Below are 18,282 nucleotides of genomic sequence, written 5' to 3'. Positions count from 1 at the left end.
GGCCCACCCCTCCAGCTAAAAGAATGGAGGCCAGTGACAGGTTCCTCCTCCCATCAGCATGAGGAAACTTTAAGAAGCTCTTTCCATAAAGAGAGGCAAGGGTGCCCCAGACATAAGACTAGCAGGGAGGTTACGATGCTTTTTTTTTTTAAAACGGCCTTAAACTATGTAACTGAGCATCTAATGTGTACTTGGCATTGTATCCGGCCTTGAGGATCTCAATTTGGATAAAATGTGATTCCTGCCCTCCAGAGCAGTTGAGGAAGTCCAGTAGAGAAGACAGGTGTATAAAACCGACAGGAATTTATGAATTCATTGTGCTAAGAGTCACCCACCCCCTGCAAACCGGGGCCTCTGCATCAGCAACCACCAGTCCAGGCCAGGCTGCAACCCAGCTGAGGACAGAAAACAGCCCAGAGGCCTGCAGAGCAACGCTCCAAGTTCCAGACCCTTCCTCTCCCCACACATCTCTGCTGGTTGCTTGGAGCAAAGGAAAATAATCCCAGTTTGGGGAAAGACATAAAAATGACAGTGTTCTTCCTTGAACCTTCTCCCTCACCCCATGCCAGCCTGGGAAAAACTGTTAGACGCTTCTTGAGAGGGTTTCTAAAGGTCATTATTGGCTTCTGATTAAAGGGGTGTGTGTGAGCGGGGCTGGCCTTCTTTGACCCTGGAGGTTTAGAACCCAACCTGAGGTCACACAACAGGTAGAGACAAAAGACAGTTCCCTGTTTCTGGTCTCTAGCTTACTGAATAAACATGGATTGAGCCCCTGTTGCCAGGGGCCAGGGGAGATGCTGAGTCCAGAGCCCTGGCCTGCTGGGGACATGGCCGTTACAGGGGTCAGTGAGTGACCAGACAGCGCCTGAGGAGGGTGTGAGCACAGGGCTGGAGCAAGCCGGGCATCAAAGGCAAGAGGGGGAAGCTTCTTGGCGGGAATGAGCGGGGTGTTGCAAGCTGAAGAGTTTTCTGGATCAAGTAGAGGTGTTTTAGGGAAGCCAGAATTCCTTGACAACTTAAAACTGACCTCAAATAGTCATCTGGTGCCTACATGCAAACCTTAATCCCTCGGGTATTCTCTGGGTCCTGACTCCCACTCCCTCCCAGGCCCATTTGATCTGCCCAGGTGTCTGCACCCCAAGGAGAGGCAGGGTCCAAAGGCTCTTTCCCGGTCCACTGGGTTCCTGGGGTTCAGGCTCCAGGCCTGGTTTCTGCCCTTGTCTCTCTTCTCCCTCAGGCCACAGCCTGGTACTGCTTAGCCAGGAGGGACGCTGTGAGAAGCACAGCTCAGCATGGAAGCAGCTGGGTGTGTCTTCCCGGAGCAGCGGTGAGAGCCCGCTAGGCCCGTCAGGACCAGTCAGGACCAGTCTCCCCTGTGGCCAAGGGCAGCCGCTTCTCTGTTGCGTCTTCCCCGCTGGCGGACAGACTGTGTGGGCTCTTCTGAGGCCCCACGTAAGTAGGAGAGTGTTGACTCTGCCTAGATTGTCTACATGACCTTGGTCAAGTCCCTGGACCTTGACCTCCTGTTTGTTCAATTGTAACCTGTACTCTGGGCTTCCCAGGTGGTGCTAGTGGTAATGAACCTGCCTGCCCATGCAGGAGACATGGGACGGGGGTTTAATCCCTGGGTCAGGAATATCCCCTGCAGGAGGCAATGGCAACCCACACCAGTATTCTTGCCTAGAGAATCCCGTGGACAGAGGAGGCTGGTGGGCTACGGTCCATAGTGTCGCAAAGAGTCATATACAACTGAAGCAACCTAGCACACAATCTGTACTCTAAGGGTCTGTCTGAGGCAGTATCTGTGAACATGCTTTGTGAGCTATAAAGCACTGGTGTGAGAGTCTGTAACTTGTGGGAACCCTCAGATCCTACAGTTTGAAGAGGAAGGCTATCTCAGAGTTGATTTTTCAGGCACCATCTTCCAGCTGGGGATTCCTAACCTGGGATCCAGATGTTCTTCAGGGAGTCCGTGTCATTTGCAAGGTTTTCTGAGAAGGTACATTTTCTGGGAAGAGGGTGCCGAGTTTTTCATCAGACCCTCAAGAAAGTCCACAATGAAGATCTGTTGAAAGCCATTGCCTGAGCCTTGGGCTTCATCCCTGGGGATACTCTGCCAGGGAACCCTGACCCAGGAAGGCAGAGGAGCCCCAAACCATTGGAGGCCACAGTCACGCAAGCTGGGTGAACTGTGTACCCACTCAACATGGACATGGCTAAACAGTCACGAGTCCAAAATCACCTAAGAGGTGTCTGTTGACCCCAAGTTCAATGCAGACCAGCAAGATGATAGAGCTCATGGGATCTACATCATGCCAAAATTTAGGAGGCGATGATTCTGTACTATAACCTGTGCTGGCCTGATTTCAGCTGGAAAGCCAAGTCCCATTCTAGAGACCATGTTACAAGAAAAAAGCAGATAAATGGAAATGATTCCAGAGGACACAGGCCAAGGTGTCAAAATGTTTTAAATCCAGTCTTCTAGGAGGAATGACTTTGGTTGAGTAGAGGAAGATTGGGAGGAGTGGACATTAAATTCTTAAAATCGTATATAGTGGAAAAAAAAAAATCGTATATAGTGGATTCTATAGGGAGGCAGATAGAAACTCAGCAAAAGGAAATATTTTCTAACAGTGAGCTCAGTCCTTCAGGGAGTAGACAGACTGGAACTCTTCACTGCCCCACATATTTGGTCTTGCGGAAGGGAATAAACTGCAGTCCAAGCTCTATCCCAGAAGAAGAGACAATGACTACTCCTCCTCTGGGATTCAGGGAGAGTTGGTGTTGCTTTGTAGAGGGGAGGAGGGGCAGTGCAGGGAAGAGCAGGCCTGGGACCCTGTGTCTGCTTTCACAAATGAGTTTTTCTCTAACTGCCTGGATCTGCTGTGGTCAAATCCCTCCCTCCGCGGACCTTGATGTTCTGCACAGGGCGGGACCCAGGGCTGGGTGAGGAGAGAGGAAGGGACTAGTCTCCAGTCCCCTTGACAGACAGGCTGGGATGTCCTGGGCCAGGCCAGGGTTGGGGATGGAAGATGGCTCATTGGTGAGTCACCCATGGGTATTGTCTGCTCCAGCTCCCTCTGGGGGAGGGTGGCTGGGGCAGACGAGGCCTCTGGCCAGCTGGGCCTGTGAGGACAGGTCTCCCACGCCTGGCGTCACAGCTCCGGGGCCCCTCCTCAGCCACCACCCAGTGGGGCAGGGCCCAGGACGCGTGTTGAGGGGAGGGTGTCCACCTCCGCCACTCTTCACTAAGGGCAGGGGGCGGGGGTCACACAGGGCAGCCCAGGGGCGCAGCCTGTGGGAGAAGCTGCCCGGCCCGTCTGGCACAGCCGAAGAAGCTGGCGGGCGTGCCCCCCGCTCTGGTGACCACACCTGAGCCTGCCCGGCGTGCCCTCTCCACCACACCCATCCCAAACCTCCTTCCAAACTTGTTCTCATCAAGCAGGCCTGTCAGCCCCGCCCCCGCCTCAGGGCCCCGGGAGAGCCTGGTCTGCTCTGGGCAGGCAGGCCTCCCACCTCCAGGCGAGTCTGGGTCCCTGAGGCCTCCTGGGGTTGGAGGTCGCGGAAGCGCAGAATGACGGGCTGTCAGAGTTGTTATATGTTCGGAGAGTTGTTATATGTTCGGAGACACTGAGGCCGTCAGAGAGCAGACGCAAGGAGCAGGCTGCCCAGTCTGCTGTGGCGGGGACTGCTGTCCTCCCGCCCGGGCAGCCTCTGACTGGGGGAAGCCCTGAGGGGTGGGGCCGTGGTACAGCTCGGCTTCTGTCATCCGTGCTTCTTTGCTTCTCTGTGGGCCCACATGAAGGTGCTCCAAGGGGCAAAGGAGAGCGGTGGCCTGTGGGGACAGCAGCGTGGGCCCTGGAGCCTGACACACGAGGTCAGAACCCCAGTTCCTGCTACCTCCTCCCAGCCGGAACTTGAGCCGTGTCTAGTTCTCATTGAGCCTCAGTTTTCTCATCTGCAAAACGACAACTGCTTAGCATCTCTAAACGCAGAATGTATTTCAGCACGCATCTCACGGAACGCTCACAGTAACCCTTTGAGGTGGACGCTGTCTCCAACCTTCAGATAAGAAAACCGAGGCTCAGAGGTCACATCCGCCGTCAGGATCTAGGAACCCCATGACCGGTAGAGCTGAGACGTCACCTGCGACGGCCTGCTCCCAGCGCCTGCGCTCTGGGCCGCCCCACAATTCTGCTCCTGTCCCCCCAGGATGGCCGGGAGAGATGACGGCGCAAGTGAGGGAAGACGAGAGAGGGGCTTCCGGGTCCAAAGCAGGGGCCACTGAGAGGGCGTTGGGTCCAGGGCCGGCGGCACTTCCGGTTAGTGGGAGGAGGGCGCCGGAAGTCTGCTGGAGGCAGAGCTAGCGCAATGGCGGCCCTGTGGTTAAAGCCGGCCCTCTGTGCTCCTGAGACTGGGGCAGAGGGAAACCAGACTCGGGAGCCACGTGTGCCAAGTCGCCCCCAGGGAAAACTTTCCTCTGGGAAGGGACATTTTTACTCTCTGTGCCCTCATACACCAACTGTGCATTATTTGAATTTTCTTTTAAAGAAAGAATAAAGGTGGGTGGACGGCGTCTTCTGTTTTGGAGTTTTCTCCAATTTTCTACAACAAACATGTATTAATGATCTTCGGGAAATGCTATTTAAATGAGATTATACATGAGTGCCGAAAAATTGATGCTTTTGAACTGTGGTGTTGGAGAAGACTCTTGAGAGTCCCTTGGATTGCAAGGAGATCCATCAAGTCCATCCTAAAGGAGATCAGCCCTGGGTATTCACTGGAAGGACTGATGCTGAAGCTGAAGCTGAAACTCCAATACTTTGGCCACCTCATGCGAAGAGTTGATTCATTGGAGAAGACCCTGATGCTAGGAGGGATTGGGGGCAGGAGGAGAAGGGGACGACAGAGGAGGAGATGGCTGGATGGCATCACCGACTTGATGGACATGAGTTTGAGTAAAATCTGGGAGCTGGTGATGGACAGGGAGGCCTGGTGTGCTGTAGTTCACGGGGTCGCAAAGAGTCGGACATGACTGAGTGACTGAACTGAACCGAACTGATACGTGCAGTGTCTAGAGTAGCACCCCTGTCGTGATGGAAATGTGCTCCATCCGGGCTGTTCAGTATGGTAGGCAGCGGCGGCATGTGGCTCCTGAGACTTGAAATGCGCCCGTGCAGCTGAGGAAATGGATTTTTAATTTTATCAAATTTTTATTACTTTACATTTAGCTTAAATAGGCCTCGATTTTGAGGGTTCAGTAAGACAGTGGATGATGCTGCTGGGCTTTGGAAGTAAGCTTTCTGCCATGTCCCCATCCGACCTCTCCTGACAAGGGCCTTCTTCCCACCTTCTCTCTCCTCCCTGTCTGCAGCGTTTCCTTTAGTCAGGGGTGGAGTCTGGACCCCCTCTGCCTCCCTCAACCACCTAACCTTCCTTCTCCGACCCTGTGCAGAGTACAGGGGTTCCTCAGTCAGACCCTTCCAGGTGTGTGTGTCATCTGCAGTGAGAGCCCAGACTCAGCTGCACCTCACTGTGGCCATCTCAAGCAAGTCACTGGCCCTTTCTGGGCCTCAGTTTCCACGTCTGTATAATGGGAGCATTGGCCAGAGATTTCATGAAGGCCTCACGGCCCTTCACTTAGCTGCTGAAGTCACAGGCTGGTATCACTGGGCGTGGCCAGGAGTACTGGGTGCTGCTGGGCAAGAGGGCCTTAGGTGACAGAAAGGACTGTCTGGCTGGAAGGCTTCCGAGGCATGGATGAGATGTATGTGATGAAAGGTGTGTCATCAAGGGGCAAGAACTTTGCTAACCCAGCGCTCCTCTGGTAGTTAGATGCTCTTTCTTAGACCATAGCTTCATTGTAGCAGTTGCCAAGTTCTATTGTTTACCTATTTTTATCTCTGTCTTTCTGGATAGATTTTGAGACTGCTCAAAGGGAAAGAGTTTGTCTAGTTCACCTCAGTATCCTCCATCTCTGATATAAAGACATTCGGTGAACAGATGAATACATTGTCTCTTTGGATCTTCCCTAGCCTTTTCCCTCTGGGGTTGGCAATAAGCTCTGTGCCTCAAAGGATTCAAGCTGGGGAAAAATAGAAAGTCAATGAAATTTGTAGAAAAAAATTTTTCCCTTTCTTCCTCCTTGAAAATGTTTTTTTCTTCAATCTCTCAAACCCTAACCTTTTCTTTCTCTGGCAGAGTAAAGAAAGTGCTCTGTGGGATAAACTAATTCATACTAACATGTGAAGGGCTCAAGGTTTACTCCTCCTAAGGGCACCTGCATTTGTACATGTAACAAGCAACACTTCCGCTGACTGTGGGTATCAGATTTCAGTTACAGGTAGTGGCATTGTCAGCAAGCCTGGGTTTGTCCTGGGGCTGCCGTTCACCAGCTGTGTCCATGAGTAAGTTCCCCTCACCCTTCTGAGGTTCAGTTTGCTATCTGTAAGTGGAGTCTTATGACATCTCTCTAGTCACCCTCTAGGGTTATGATGGAGATAAAATTAATCCATGCATACAAAAAGCATTGTGAGCTGTGAGTTCCTGGCTAGGAAAAGGGATTGATATTGCCATGGTTTTGGGCCAGGGTGGGGCCTCCCCACACCCTCAAAATCATACCTGAGCAGAGACAACGGCTGTGCATGGAAGCCACCTCCTTTTTGATCTTATAGCTACCGAGCGGAGATGAAAACCCTGGCACCTCTCTCATCTTTATCCCTACCGCCAGGGGAAGGTGAGAGGGAGGCCAGGAGAGACTTCAGGGCCAACCTGGCTCACCCACGCACCCTCAGACGCCTCCCAGCCACCCTGGGCATCAGCAGTTAGGACCCCAGGGCTGGAGCACTAGTCTCCTGACTCCTGTCTGCGTGCGTTCCTGCTCACAGACCTTGCCCAAACCAACCCTCCCCGCCACCACTCGAGTCTGCTTCACAGAGACATATTCTGAATCTCCCAGACTCACCAGCCTTGTGAATCTCTCTGTCCTAAATTCTCCATTTGTGTGAAGATAGGGACCCTAAGGTTCAGAAAGTTTGTGCGATCTTCTCAGTACCACACAGCATACTTGAATGTGAGCCCCTGAGTTCCTAGTTTTCCAGATTGTCCCAGCTCTTCCTGCCTTATCTCCCCAAACTCCCCAAACCTTCCCTCTCACTTCCAAGCATAGACAACCCCTCTGAGACCCCCAAGCCTCAGAAGTTCTGGAGTGGGGTTCTCTTCCCCTCTTTCTGTGCCTTCTCCCTGGAGTGGCCTTAGAAGCCCTTTGCCAGGTGGTCAGCCCTCTGGGGTGAGGGCTGGCAGTGTGATGCCTAAAACGCTGCACACTCCCTCGAGCCTTCCAAGATGCCTCTGCCTCACCTGCGAAACCAAGACCTGACCGAAACCATCTGCTGTAGGACACTCCCCTGCTTGCCTCTTGCCTGACATGTGTTCTGAGAATCCTCTCCCAAGGTCCCCATCAGCGTAGAGCTCTCGCTCCCTGGACCTCCCCCCATCCCCAGCTCTGCTGCAGCATTTATTCCTTCCTGCCTCTGTGTGTGTGTGTGTGTCTCCCCACGCTAGGCCGGGGGCTCCATGTGGGTATGGATCGTATCTTGCTTTCTTTTTTGTCTCCAGTGCCTGGCACAGAGTAGGTGTTCAAAACTGCGCTTCTTAAATTTCATTGAACCCAAGGCTCAGGGAAACTGGGGGCCACCCACCTGGACTCCAGGCTGCCCAACTGTGATAGGAGCTCCAAGACCAGCAGACGGAGAGGAAGGAACGGGGTTGCTCAGCCCCTTCCTTCTCAGCGCACGTGCTGCCGTTTTCAGGTCTCTCCATCCCCAGCCTGGCCCTGCCTGGCTGAGAAGATGAGCAGACACATAGCATGTCTGTGCTGGTGACCTGTCTCTTGCATGAGTTTATTTAAGGCCCAGTTGCGTGGGAAGTCCTCTTCTCCTCCCCTCCATCTCAGCTCTGAGTGCTTGGGCCTGGGCTGGGCTCAAACCGAAAAAGAACACAGGGGCCCAAGAGAGCAGACCCAAGACAATCCGGCCTTCCTTAGGAGCCCAGAGATCTGAGCGCCCACAGCAGCAGAAGAGCTAGATCAGCAGTGCGTTGAAATTGCTCTAAGAACAAGGCAATAAAGAACTTTCCAGCTGGGAAGCTGGTGGGCAGCAAGGCTGCTCCCAGCTCCTTTGGGAGATTGGCTCCAACGCTTCTGCCTGAGGGCCACTGCTGTCCCTTCTCAAGCCCTGCCGGGGCCTGTCCTGGAGCAGGTCAGAGCCTTCCCTGGGGACCCCTAGTGGCCTGCTGCCCCAGGGAGACACCCAGAGCTTGTGAAATGTCCTCTGGAAGCAGAGCCAATCAGTGGGTGACTTGCCGGAGGCAGGACCGTGGCCAGGGTGGCCTGTCCAGCACCCCTGGGCCCAGGACAGTTAGCCTTGGGAGGTGGGGCACCAGGGATGGGCTGCAGGGGTGCACGCCCCTGGGAGAACCCACGTTGGGAAGCAGCGCTGCCGTCCCCAGCCTGGACCATCCTTGCAGCCGGCTGGATGACTCAGGTCCTGCCAGCAGGTCTGGATGTGCTGCGGCAGGTCCAGCCTCCCCTCCCTCCCCTCTCCTGTCTCAGCACTCCAGGTGGAGGCCAGGCCTCCTCCTTCCTGCTCTGCTGGCAGGGTGGCTGCCACCGCCCGTCACCTTCTCAAGCCCTGCCCCAGAGCAGGTCAGGACCCTCCTCCGTGGGGGACCCCAGCTGGCCCAGCAGCACGCCGACAGGTGTCTGCCTCAGGGAGAGATTGGGAACCTGGAGGGCAGGCGCCCACATTTCACATCTTCTCTGAGCCTCACGAGCGCCCTGCCCCTTGGCCAGCCCAGGCGTCCTTATTTCAGACGAGGGGACAGAAGCCTGTGACCTCACAGCTGGTGCTGAGTGGTTGAGCGTCCACTTAAACCTGGGCCTCCAGATGTGGGTTCTCAAGTGCACACCTGGGCCTACAGTCTGGGGGAGGCAGGGCCCCCCCCACACTCACAGGACCTGGGCCAGGCAGGCCTCACCTAGTCCTGTCTCAGGCTGGGTCCTGATTCCTTGGGACTGGATTTGTCTGTAGGTCTTAGGGTAAAGGTGTCTGGAATAAGCAGGTTCTCAGCTACCAGGGAAGGGGAGCTGTGAGCTCCCCTACTGAGCCTTCGGGAGTTGAAGGCCAAGACCTCCTCAGTCACCCTCGGCTTGGCTTGTATTTGTGGGGTCTGCTGTAGACATCTCGAGCAGTTCTGTACTTGAACATCCCTTGCCTTCTGGAAGGAGGAGGAGTTATAACTGCCTAGGGTTAGTTCTTTATCATGTTCTAGGCACAAGACTAAGGTCTTGACATACAGAATATCTTCTCCCCTGCACCCCAAACCTGCGAGCCAGGTATTGTTTGCGTTCCGATGGGCAGAGGAGGAGGCTAACGGAGGCACTGGGGACCTGGTCTAACCTGAGTGATGGTGCTGGATTTGAGCCCAGGTCTGCAGGCCCCAAAGCCCAGGCTCTTATAGGGAAAGCTGACCTCACTTGAGGGCCCTGCCACACGGATCCAGCAGGCGCCCTGGCTAAAAGCTCGCCCCCTCTTCCACCCGGGGCTCCAGGTCTCTCCTCCCCCGGCCCTGGAATCATCCTTGAGTAACCCTGCGTGGTGAGGGTTAGGTGGCCGCCCTCTGCCTTGCACTGTCGGAGGCCTTTGGCCTCGGCCCAGGCTGCACCTGCTGCAGCTCCACGGTTTCCAAGAGGCTGGCACAGCAAGCAGGCCGGCTCCAGGCCAGCCAGGTGCCTGGTAAGTGCTGTTGGAGCCGCGACCCCAGGCAGTTCTGCCCCGGCCCTGGGTGGCTAAGGCCACGGGAATGTGCCGGCCAGGCCGAGCCCTCCAAACCCCAGTGTGGGGCTTGGGGCTGAGAGGACACATGACCTGGGACAAAGGCTGCCTGCTCTGCAGTCCAGAGGACGGTGGGCCCTGATTCAGTGTCTCACCCAGTGACCCCTGGCAGGTGAGGCAGAGAGCAACTCATCCACTGTTTACAGAGCACAGAGAGGCTTGGACAGAAACACAGAAGGGCAGCGACTGTCAGAAGAAGGAAGCTCAACTCCTGGTCAGGCTGGGCTTTGCGCGAAGCCCCTTGTCACAAAGGGGCCAACATAAGGCCTGATAGTTCCTCTTTTTCGCAGAAGATGGCTCTGTAGCTGGTGCCATCCCCCTCTCCTCAGGCTGTTTGCTTTGCAGCCTCAGGATCTGCTGAGAATGCACCCCCCTTCCCTCCTCCCACTCAGCGTGGACTGTGGCTGGCAGTGACATTGAGGAACCAGTGCAGAAAAGGCACCTGACCTTGGGGAGGAATGTGTGAAATGTTGGCAGCCCGGAGCCGCCACCCCCCACCTGGGGCCCAGGAATGTGGGTTCCTGGCCCAGCAGCCCATGGCCCCCAAGGGAGGTGCATGTGTGGCTGGAAGAGAAGGTGGGTGCGGGGCCCAGGAATGGCATTGTTGGAAGGCCCTGCAAGGTCACCGGGTGAACCCCCCGCCTGGTTACAGAAGGTGAAGGTGAGCTGTCTGGCTGCCCTCCTGGAGGTGCCAGCCCAGCACCCACTCTGATCCAACTAGGGGCACAGTCCCTGACCCCTAAAGGCCCCTGAAGCCCACGGCCATGGGTACAGCTGTGACTTGACTTCTGAGACCTACTGAACCACAGATGTCAAAGCCCTTCATCCACCCATGTTACAGATGCGGAAACAGGCCCAGAGAGACGGGGCCTGGCCACGGGAGCACTGACTATGAGCCAGGTCTCGGGGTTGGGGGGCGGTGGATGCTTTCCACACCCCGCCCACTTCCATGAAGCCGGGGGAGTCTCCTGCTCACAACAAGGGGACTCAGGTGGGCCCACCAAGCTCCCACAGGTTTCCAGCTGGGAATCCAGCGCCTTCCGTGGGTGCCCTTCCCTGTCAGGGCAGACACTGAGGGCCTGGCCTCTATGCTTGGCTCCTGGTGAGCAGGTGAACCTCTGCTCAGGCTACACAGCATGAATCAGGCCAAGCCAACTCCAACCGATGCTCCTCTCTGGGACTGAAACCCAAGCTAGTGCTGAGTAAGGACACCGCTGCCCTCTTGTGGCCATGCCTGGGCATGACTGCTGTCCTCCAGGCCTCCAGTGGCTTCTGTCCAATTCCCCTCCTCCTAGAAAGCAGTGGGGGTGAGACAGGGTGGGCACCATCTCACCCCCCATCACCGAGGCCAGCGTTTCGGCTGCAGAAAGCAATCGGGAAGGCTGGATCTGTCCGATGCCAGATCCGAGAGGAAGGAAGAAGGTCTTGGGCCCACAAGTGAGGCCTAGTCTGTGTTACCCAGAACGCTTGAGTGTTGGGAGGTACTCGGTGGTTTCCACGGAAACAGCCTAATCGACCAACGCTAGACAGGGTGGTTTGAAAATCTGGAGGATTTATTTCTCGGGAAGGTCCACAACTGGCAGGCACTCCCCTCCCCTGTTCCTGGGGATCTCTCTCCTTTGGTGAGAGATCCCCTCTCTTCTCGGAAGTGCCCGGGGGAGACTGGGATGTGCAGAGAAAACATACACAACACTCCAGAGCCTTAAAAAAATACAGCCACAACGACCTCCCCCACACGAGTACACACATACAAAATAAACAGACGTATAAAAGAGGCTGGAGGGCAGCTCGGGGGAGTGGGGCTGGGCGGCCCGGCCCCAGCCCCAGCCGGGACTACCCAGAGCTAAATCGACAGAAGTGCCCCACGGCCAAGACGCAGCCTTGGCTCCAGAGAGGGGACCCGGGAGGTGGGCAGGGGACCTCTCCCTGGAGCTCAGGACAAGGTACCAAGGAACAAACAAATAAATAAATAAATAAAGCCCTAAGAGCTTGGGCTGAGGCTTGGGGCCCCCGGGGGCCTTCTTCCCTGAAGAGCAGATCCAGTGACAGGCAGAAAGAAGAAGAGGGAAAACACAAATCCAAAGCCACATCCACCCGGCCTGCAGAGCCACATCTTCAGATCCCAGAAGGGCCCCACCCAGAACCCAGCTCTGGAGGAGGGAGGGGTGAGCTGGGGAGCCTCCTGGGCCAGGGAGGCCCCCCCTTGCTCCTGCCTTCATCCCAATCATCTCCGCAAGGGGGGGCTGGAGCTGTCTCCAGCGTGGGCTCCCCCCAAGGAAAGCTCTCTTCCTGACCCCAGGCATCTGCATCAGCTGGGAGAAGTCCTGCTGTGACTGTGAACAATCCATCTGGTCCTCGGCCACAGGAATCTCCCCCACCTCCAGCGGGGATACACACGACGCTCCCTTCAGGCGAACGGGGAGAAGGCATCAGACAGAAGAAGCACGCACAGAGAAGGGGGCAGAAGTGGCCAGGACAGACAGTTTGGGCAGGAGGTCAAACTGGACACGTGAAGATGCCCCACAGACTCAGGAGCCCCGGGGTCCCCCCTGGAGCAGCAGGGGCCAGGGGGAGCTGGGGGGAGCACGGGGCCCTCAGCTGGGCAGCAGCACGTGCTCCAGGAGGTAGGTGAGGGAGTCCCAGTGCTTCCAGAGCAGGAGGAGGACGAGGGCCAGGAGGGCGGTGCTGGAGACGCGCAGGCGGGTCTTCACGAGCGGTGTGATGAAGCTGGCCACGGTGGACACGAACACCAGCAGCACGGCCATGAGCGCCAGGATCACGTTGATGAACTTGCCCAGCAGCGCCCGCGCGTTGGCGTTCTCCACGCCCTCCAGCTGCACCACCTGCTGCTGCTGCTGCTGCAGCTCCAGCTTGGTGACCCGGGTCAGGCAGGACTCCACGGCCTCCTGCGGGGACACGGGGGCGGGCGCGCTTAGGGCGGGGAGACCTCCAGTCTGAGCCCCACCTGCCCCTCGGGAGGTGACGATGCCCAGGGCACCCCCCTCCGGAGGGTGGTCAGCTGCAGCTAGGGGCCCCAGTCCTTTCATGCTGACTATCTGGAGAGGCTGATGGGAAGTGGAAGTCTTGACTAAGGGGAAGGGGCGGAAGCAGCCCACCCCCAGCTTCTTCTCGGGGCCGTGGTACCTGGATGTCCCGGGCCCTCTCGTAGGACTGGTAGGCCACCTTCTCCTCCATGCTGGCCAGCTCCTGCTTCAGGTTGGTCATCTCATTCTGGTGAAGTTCGGTCAGGTCATTGAGCTGTTCCTCCAGCCGCTCGTACCTGGCAGAGGGAAAGTGTGTGACGCCAGCCCTGGCTCCCCAAGTCTCCCATCTCCTCCACCAGGGTCAATTTCACTCATTCTCAACAATGACTCAACCCACCCCATGTGTCCAGCCCCCTCCAATTTTAATAGCAACAAGAAAGCTACTATGTATACCACGGGCTTCCCAGGTGGCGCTCGTGGTAAAGAACCTGCCTGCCAGTGCAGGAGACATAAGAGATGTGGGTTTGATCCCTGGGTCGGGAAGATCCCCTGGAGAGGGAAATGGCAACTTACTCCAGTACTCTTGCCTGGAGAATCCCATGGACAGAGGAGCCTGGTGGGCCCCAAGTCCATAAGGTTGCAGAGTTGGACAAAACTGAAGCGACTTAGTACACACATGTATACAAACAGCCTTTCTTAGAGGCGGGCTCTGTGCTAGGCACTTTAGCCACAATATCTCCTAAGATCCTGCTCACGAACCTTCAAGATAAGGACTGCTATCATCTGCATGTTACAGACTGATGCACAGACAGATTGGGGAACTTGCCTGAGAGCACAGAGCTCATGAACGGAGGAGTCAGGGATTGACTGCTTCAACAACCTGGGCCCTGAAGCCCTGGGCTAAGATGCTCTCCTGGGGAACAGGGACACAGGGATATAGACATACAATCCCTGTTCCCAAGGCACAAAATATCAGAGGATGACTATTATGTGGGGATAGTGAGTTTTCAGGCAGGTTTCTCCCTCAATTTTCCAAACCTTCTTAAAATATGTCGAGGAGAAAAAGTGCTATCTAAAGAAAAGTGCTCTAAGGATCCAAGGAACAAGTGCCCGACGCCACGAGAGGCGCAGAGCAGAAGCAGGGCCAGCAGAGGGAGGGTGGGGGCTCCGGCTGCTCCCAGGCTGGCTTGGCGCTCCAGCCAGATGTTCACACGGACCGCGCCAGGTACCTGCACGGGGCGCCTGACAGGCTTGGGCTCGGTCCTCACAAACCCTGTGAGCTGGGATTCACATTATTCCCGCTTCACAGGTCAGGACACCCGGTGCAGACAGCAAGTACTTTGTCCAAGGTGAAGAGTGGGAAGAGTAGAGCTGGGATCCAAACCCAGGTAACCTGGTTCTGGGGCCAGTGCTCTTAGCCAGAGTCTCTCCGGGTAAGAAGCTGGCCTCTGCCTCGGTTTCCCCTTTTGTACAACCACCATGTAATCAAGTAGGGATGCCACAACGCTCCTTCCAGAGGCCCCGTTATCCTACCGTCCAGTCACCCTGGAAGCTGGTGGAAGGCTCCTCGGGGCCTCCTCCTGGCCCCTTCCAGCAGCCCAGGGCGCTTGGAGATGGTGCATCTGCTTCCACCACTGAACCTGAAATCCGGCCCCTCTCACGGGCGGGGCGGCGCACGTACCTGTACCGCTCCTCCTGCAGGCACTGGGTCATGTAGGTGTAGTCCCTCTGCAGCTGCGCCTTCAGGTCCTCCATCGAGTCCTCCAGGTGCGACTGGCCCTCCTTGATCTCCCGCAGCTCTTCCAGCACAGCGTCCACGTTGCCGGGGGCCCCGTACAGCGGGCCGGACTTGGGGCTCCCCGGCGCGGCGGCGGCGGGCCCGGCCCCCGAGTTGCTGCCCGCGCCCGCGGAGCTGGCGCTGGCGCTGGAGCACTCGTCGTCGCTGGCGTACTTGGGGCTGGACACGAGCGTGGCGCTGCCGCTCAGCGCCCGGGCCGCCTCCTCGGGGGGCCCGTCGTCCAGGGGGTCCTTCAGGTGCGCGATGTTGTCGGCGCTGCCGAACTTGTTCCGGATGAGGCTGGCGAACTCGCGGGGCTTGGACACCACGGCGGAGTGCGTGGCCTGTGAGAGGCCGGAGAGGCTGCCCTTGACGCCCTCCACCACGCCGCCGCTGAAGCCGCTGATGCCCGCGCGCACGTTGGCGCCCACGTCCTTGAGGCCTTGCTGCATGTCCCGCAACACGTCCTTGGGCTGACGCGACGGCCCGTTCTGCTCGATCTCCCGCAGGCGCCGGCGGTAGTGCTCCAGCTTCTTGTGCAGCTGGGCGATGGTCTGCGCAGACTTCTGGTTCTTCTTCTCGAACACCTGCTTGATGCGGGACGCCTGCTGCTTGTCGGCGTTGTTGGCCAGCTTCAGGTACTCCGCCACGTTGTCGTCCCGCGCCTCCTGCTCGATCTTGATCTGCTCCGTGATCTTCAGGATCTTCTGGTGCAGGTGCTCGATGGCCGCCTTGGTCCGCTGGGGGTCCGGGGCCCCGTCTGGCACGTCCAAGCTGATGGGGCCGTCGGCGTCACCATGGCCGGGGCCGCCGGCAAGGTTCAGGGCCACGAAGTCCCCCTTGTCGACCTGCGGAGGAAGGCAAGCAAAGGAAGCTACAGTCCATCAGGAAACCGAGGGAAGGGGGCCCCCGCAGGAGGCTCTCCAGGGTCCCCGGAGCCTCTGGACTTGGTTTCGCTGCCTGGAAAACGGATGCAGGATGAATGGGAAATTTTTAAGGAAGGAGTCCAAAAGAGTCCCAGCAGTGACAACAGAATCCCCTCCCGCTGCCATTTATGACAGGCGTGCACACCTGCCCCCTGCCTGATCCGCACAACATCCCTGCCGTGCAGTTAGGCAGACCTGCGCCTCCTTTAGCCCAGAGAGTTCAAGCAGGTTGGTTGGGGATAAACAGCTACAGGAAGATAGAACTGGAAGCCCAGGACTCTTGCTGCCCCATCACGTGGACCAAGCAGGCCCGAGGCTTCACCGTTATTCCGGGTTATTTCTCAGGGAGCAGACACACCGTTCCTCTGGACTCAAGGGTCCATAAAGCTCCTTCCGGGAGCAGACCTCTCTCTCAGGCTGACCAGAGCCTTACTCGGGCCCACGCAGGCCTCTCTCTCAGGGCTGACTGGAGCCTCCCTCGGGCCCACGCAGGCCTCTCTCTCAGGGCTGACTGGAGCCTCACTTGGGCCCACACAGGCCTCTCTCTCAGGCTGACCAGGCCTCTCTCAGGTTGACCAGAGCCTCACTCGGGCCCACGCAGGCCTCTCTCTCAGGGCTGACCGGAGCCTCACTCAGGGTCCACACAGGCCTCTCTCTCAGGCTGACCAGAGCCTCTCCCTCAGGCTGACTGGAGCCTCACTCAGGCCCCACGCAGGCCTCTCTCTCAGGCTGACCAGAGCCTCTCCCTCAGGCTGACTGGAGCCTCACTCAGGCCCCACGCAGGCCTCTCTCTCAGGCTGACGAGAGCCTCTCCCTCAGGCTGACTGGAGCCTCACTCAGGCCCCACGCAGGCCTCTCTCTCAGGCTGACCAGAGCCTCTCCCTCAGGCTGACCAGAGCCTCTCCCTCAGGCTGACTGGAGCCTCACTCAGGCCCCACGCAGGCCTCTCTCTCAGGCTGACCAGAGCCTCACTCGGCCCCTCGCGGGCCTCTCTCAGGCTGAGCAGAGCCTCCCTTGGGAAGCAACCCCCACTTCCCCACGTGGCTTCCCGGGTGCAGCTCACAGGCCGCCCCAGCTCTGCCGACACCTCTCCCTGTCCGGCCATTACCTTGCCGCTCCCTGGAGTCGTCAGCGGCCTCTTGCGCTTCATGGCGGCGGGGGCACCTGGGCCTGCCCTGTCCCCCAGGACCAGGCGAGGAGCAGCCCCCCACCTGCCAGTGGGGTCTGGGGGGCTCGGGTCCCAGAAGGCACCCACCGGCCAAGGGACACAGGGACCAGGTGAGGGGTCTGGGGACCGCTGCCGCCCAGCGTGGAAGGAGCTGAATGGGCGGCGGGGAGTGGACAGCGCCTTTTCCTCTCCGCAGGCGGGCTCTCCGGGTGCATCAGGGCAGCACAGAGAGGAGCCCAGAGATGGAGACAAGATGGGGGGTGGGGAGCAAGGGGCAGGAAGGGGCACAGAGGATGGGCAAGGGGGAGACAGGCTGGAGGGAAATAGGCCGGCCTGGAGCCCCACTCTCCACGGCCGGACTCCCCTCGGCCTGCTGGAGGACCTCTGTCCACAGCCGAGTCCCCAAGTGTCTTATCACCATGCAGCAACGGAAGCAGCAGGAAATGGCTCAACCCCATGTATTTTTACACACAGCACACCCCAGGACTGCGGGCTGGGTCAGATCATTCGCTGTCTCTGTGTATGTTGTGGTGGGGGCAGGATGAGGTATACGTGGGGGAAGGGGTTAAACACAAAGAAAGTGGTCCCTCCAGCTCACGCGACGGAAGCAGCCCGCGCCAATACAGGCAGAAGTCACTGGGCTCCATTTCTCGCAAGGTACAAAGTTACTGGAAAACACCATGAAAAACAATAGCCCTGCCAAACTCAGGAGCCAGGGGAGGGTGGCTCCTCCGTGGGCTTCCCCTCCAGCCTTTCCAGGTCATGGTACCACTGGGGATGCTGGGAACAACACCCATCCCTTCCCATCCCTCCTGAAGTCGGGACTTTCCTCCCACAGGAGCTTTGGATCTCCCTTCATGTTCCCTTTTCCTCTGCCAGGTGCTGGTATCTGCATGACTTTGTACACCAGAGGAGCCCACGCCGGTCCCAGGGTCTACTCGCTGCATCAGACTTCAAACGGCACCCTGCAGTTAAACCCCTTCCACCTGTGCCGTTCCCTACAGTGATGGCAAACACACAGCCCCTGGGCTTTGCTGACCCTCGGTCTTCCCCCCTGTAAAATGGGGACACTCGTATCTCTTCTCAGGCCTCGGGTGAGGGGCATGCCACATGATGTCCAAGGGTGCTTGGCACGCTGTGGGCACACACGGGCACTCATCTGTGGCTGGCTGGCTCTGGCGGCACAAATTGTGTGTGGTGGAGGAGATGAAGCTTATTTAAAAGATTATACCAAAAAATTCACTCATCATTGAAACTACGAGACAAAATTAAATTCTATATGCAACACAGCTTTTAATATTAACTCATTATTGATTGGGGGATTTTTGCAGAAACAAATGCCTGTGGCTGGCAATTTGTTGCATAGTGATATTGAAACCTCTCTGGTCAATAACGTTCGGGTAACAAAAGATGCTGAAAGTGTTAGTCACGCAGTTGTGTCCAACTCTTTGCAACCCCGCAGACTGTAGCCCGCCAGGCTCCTCTGTCCATGGAATTCTTCAGGCAAGAATACTGGAGAGGGTAGCAATTACCT

General features: G+C 57.4%; 1 protein-coding gene across 5 annotated transcripts in view; it reads right to left on the bottom strand.

The window, feature by feature from the left end:
- Window positions 1–11,425: 11,425 nt before the first annotated feature.
- The window catches only part of TMCC2 (transmembrane and coiled-coil domain family 2), a 39,021-nt gene continuing 32,164 nt past the window's right edge, over window positions 11,426–18,282 (bottom strand). For all 5 annotated transcript variants that reach the window (XM_043923977.1, XM_043923979.1, XM_043923978.1 and 2 more), the window contains 3 exons: window positions 14,559–15,502; window positions 13,038–13,173; window positions 11,426–12,799 (listed from right to left, as the gene is read on the bottom strand). In XM_043923977.1, coding sequence (XP_043779912.1) covers window positions 12,488–12,799; window positions 13,038–13,173; window positions 14,559–15,502 — 1,392 coding nt within the window. In that variant the 3' untranslated portion in view covers window positions 11,426–12,487. The remainder of the gene's footprint in view (window positions 12,800–13,037; window positions 13,174–14,558; window positions 15,503–18,282) is intronic.

This window comes from Cervus elaphus, chromosome 14 (genome assembly GCF_910594005.1).
Source record: "Cervus elaphus chromosome 14, mCerEla1.1, whole genome shotgun sequence".
Classification (NCBI taxonomy): Eukaryota; Metazoa; Chordata; class Mammalia; order Artiodactyla; family Cervidae; genus Cervus; species Cervus elaphus.
This window is presented reverse-complemented; position numbering and strand designations above follow the sequence as displayed.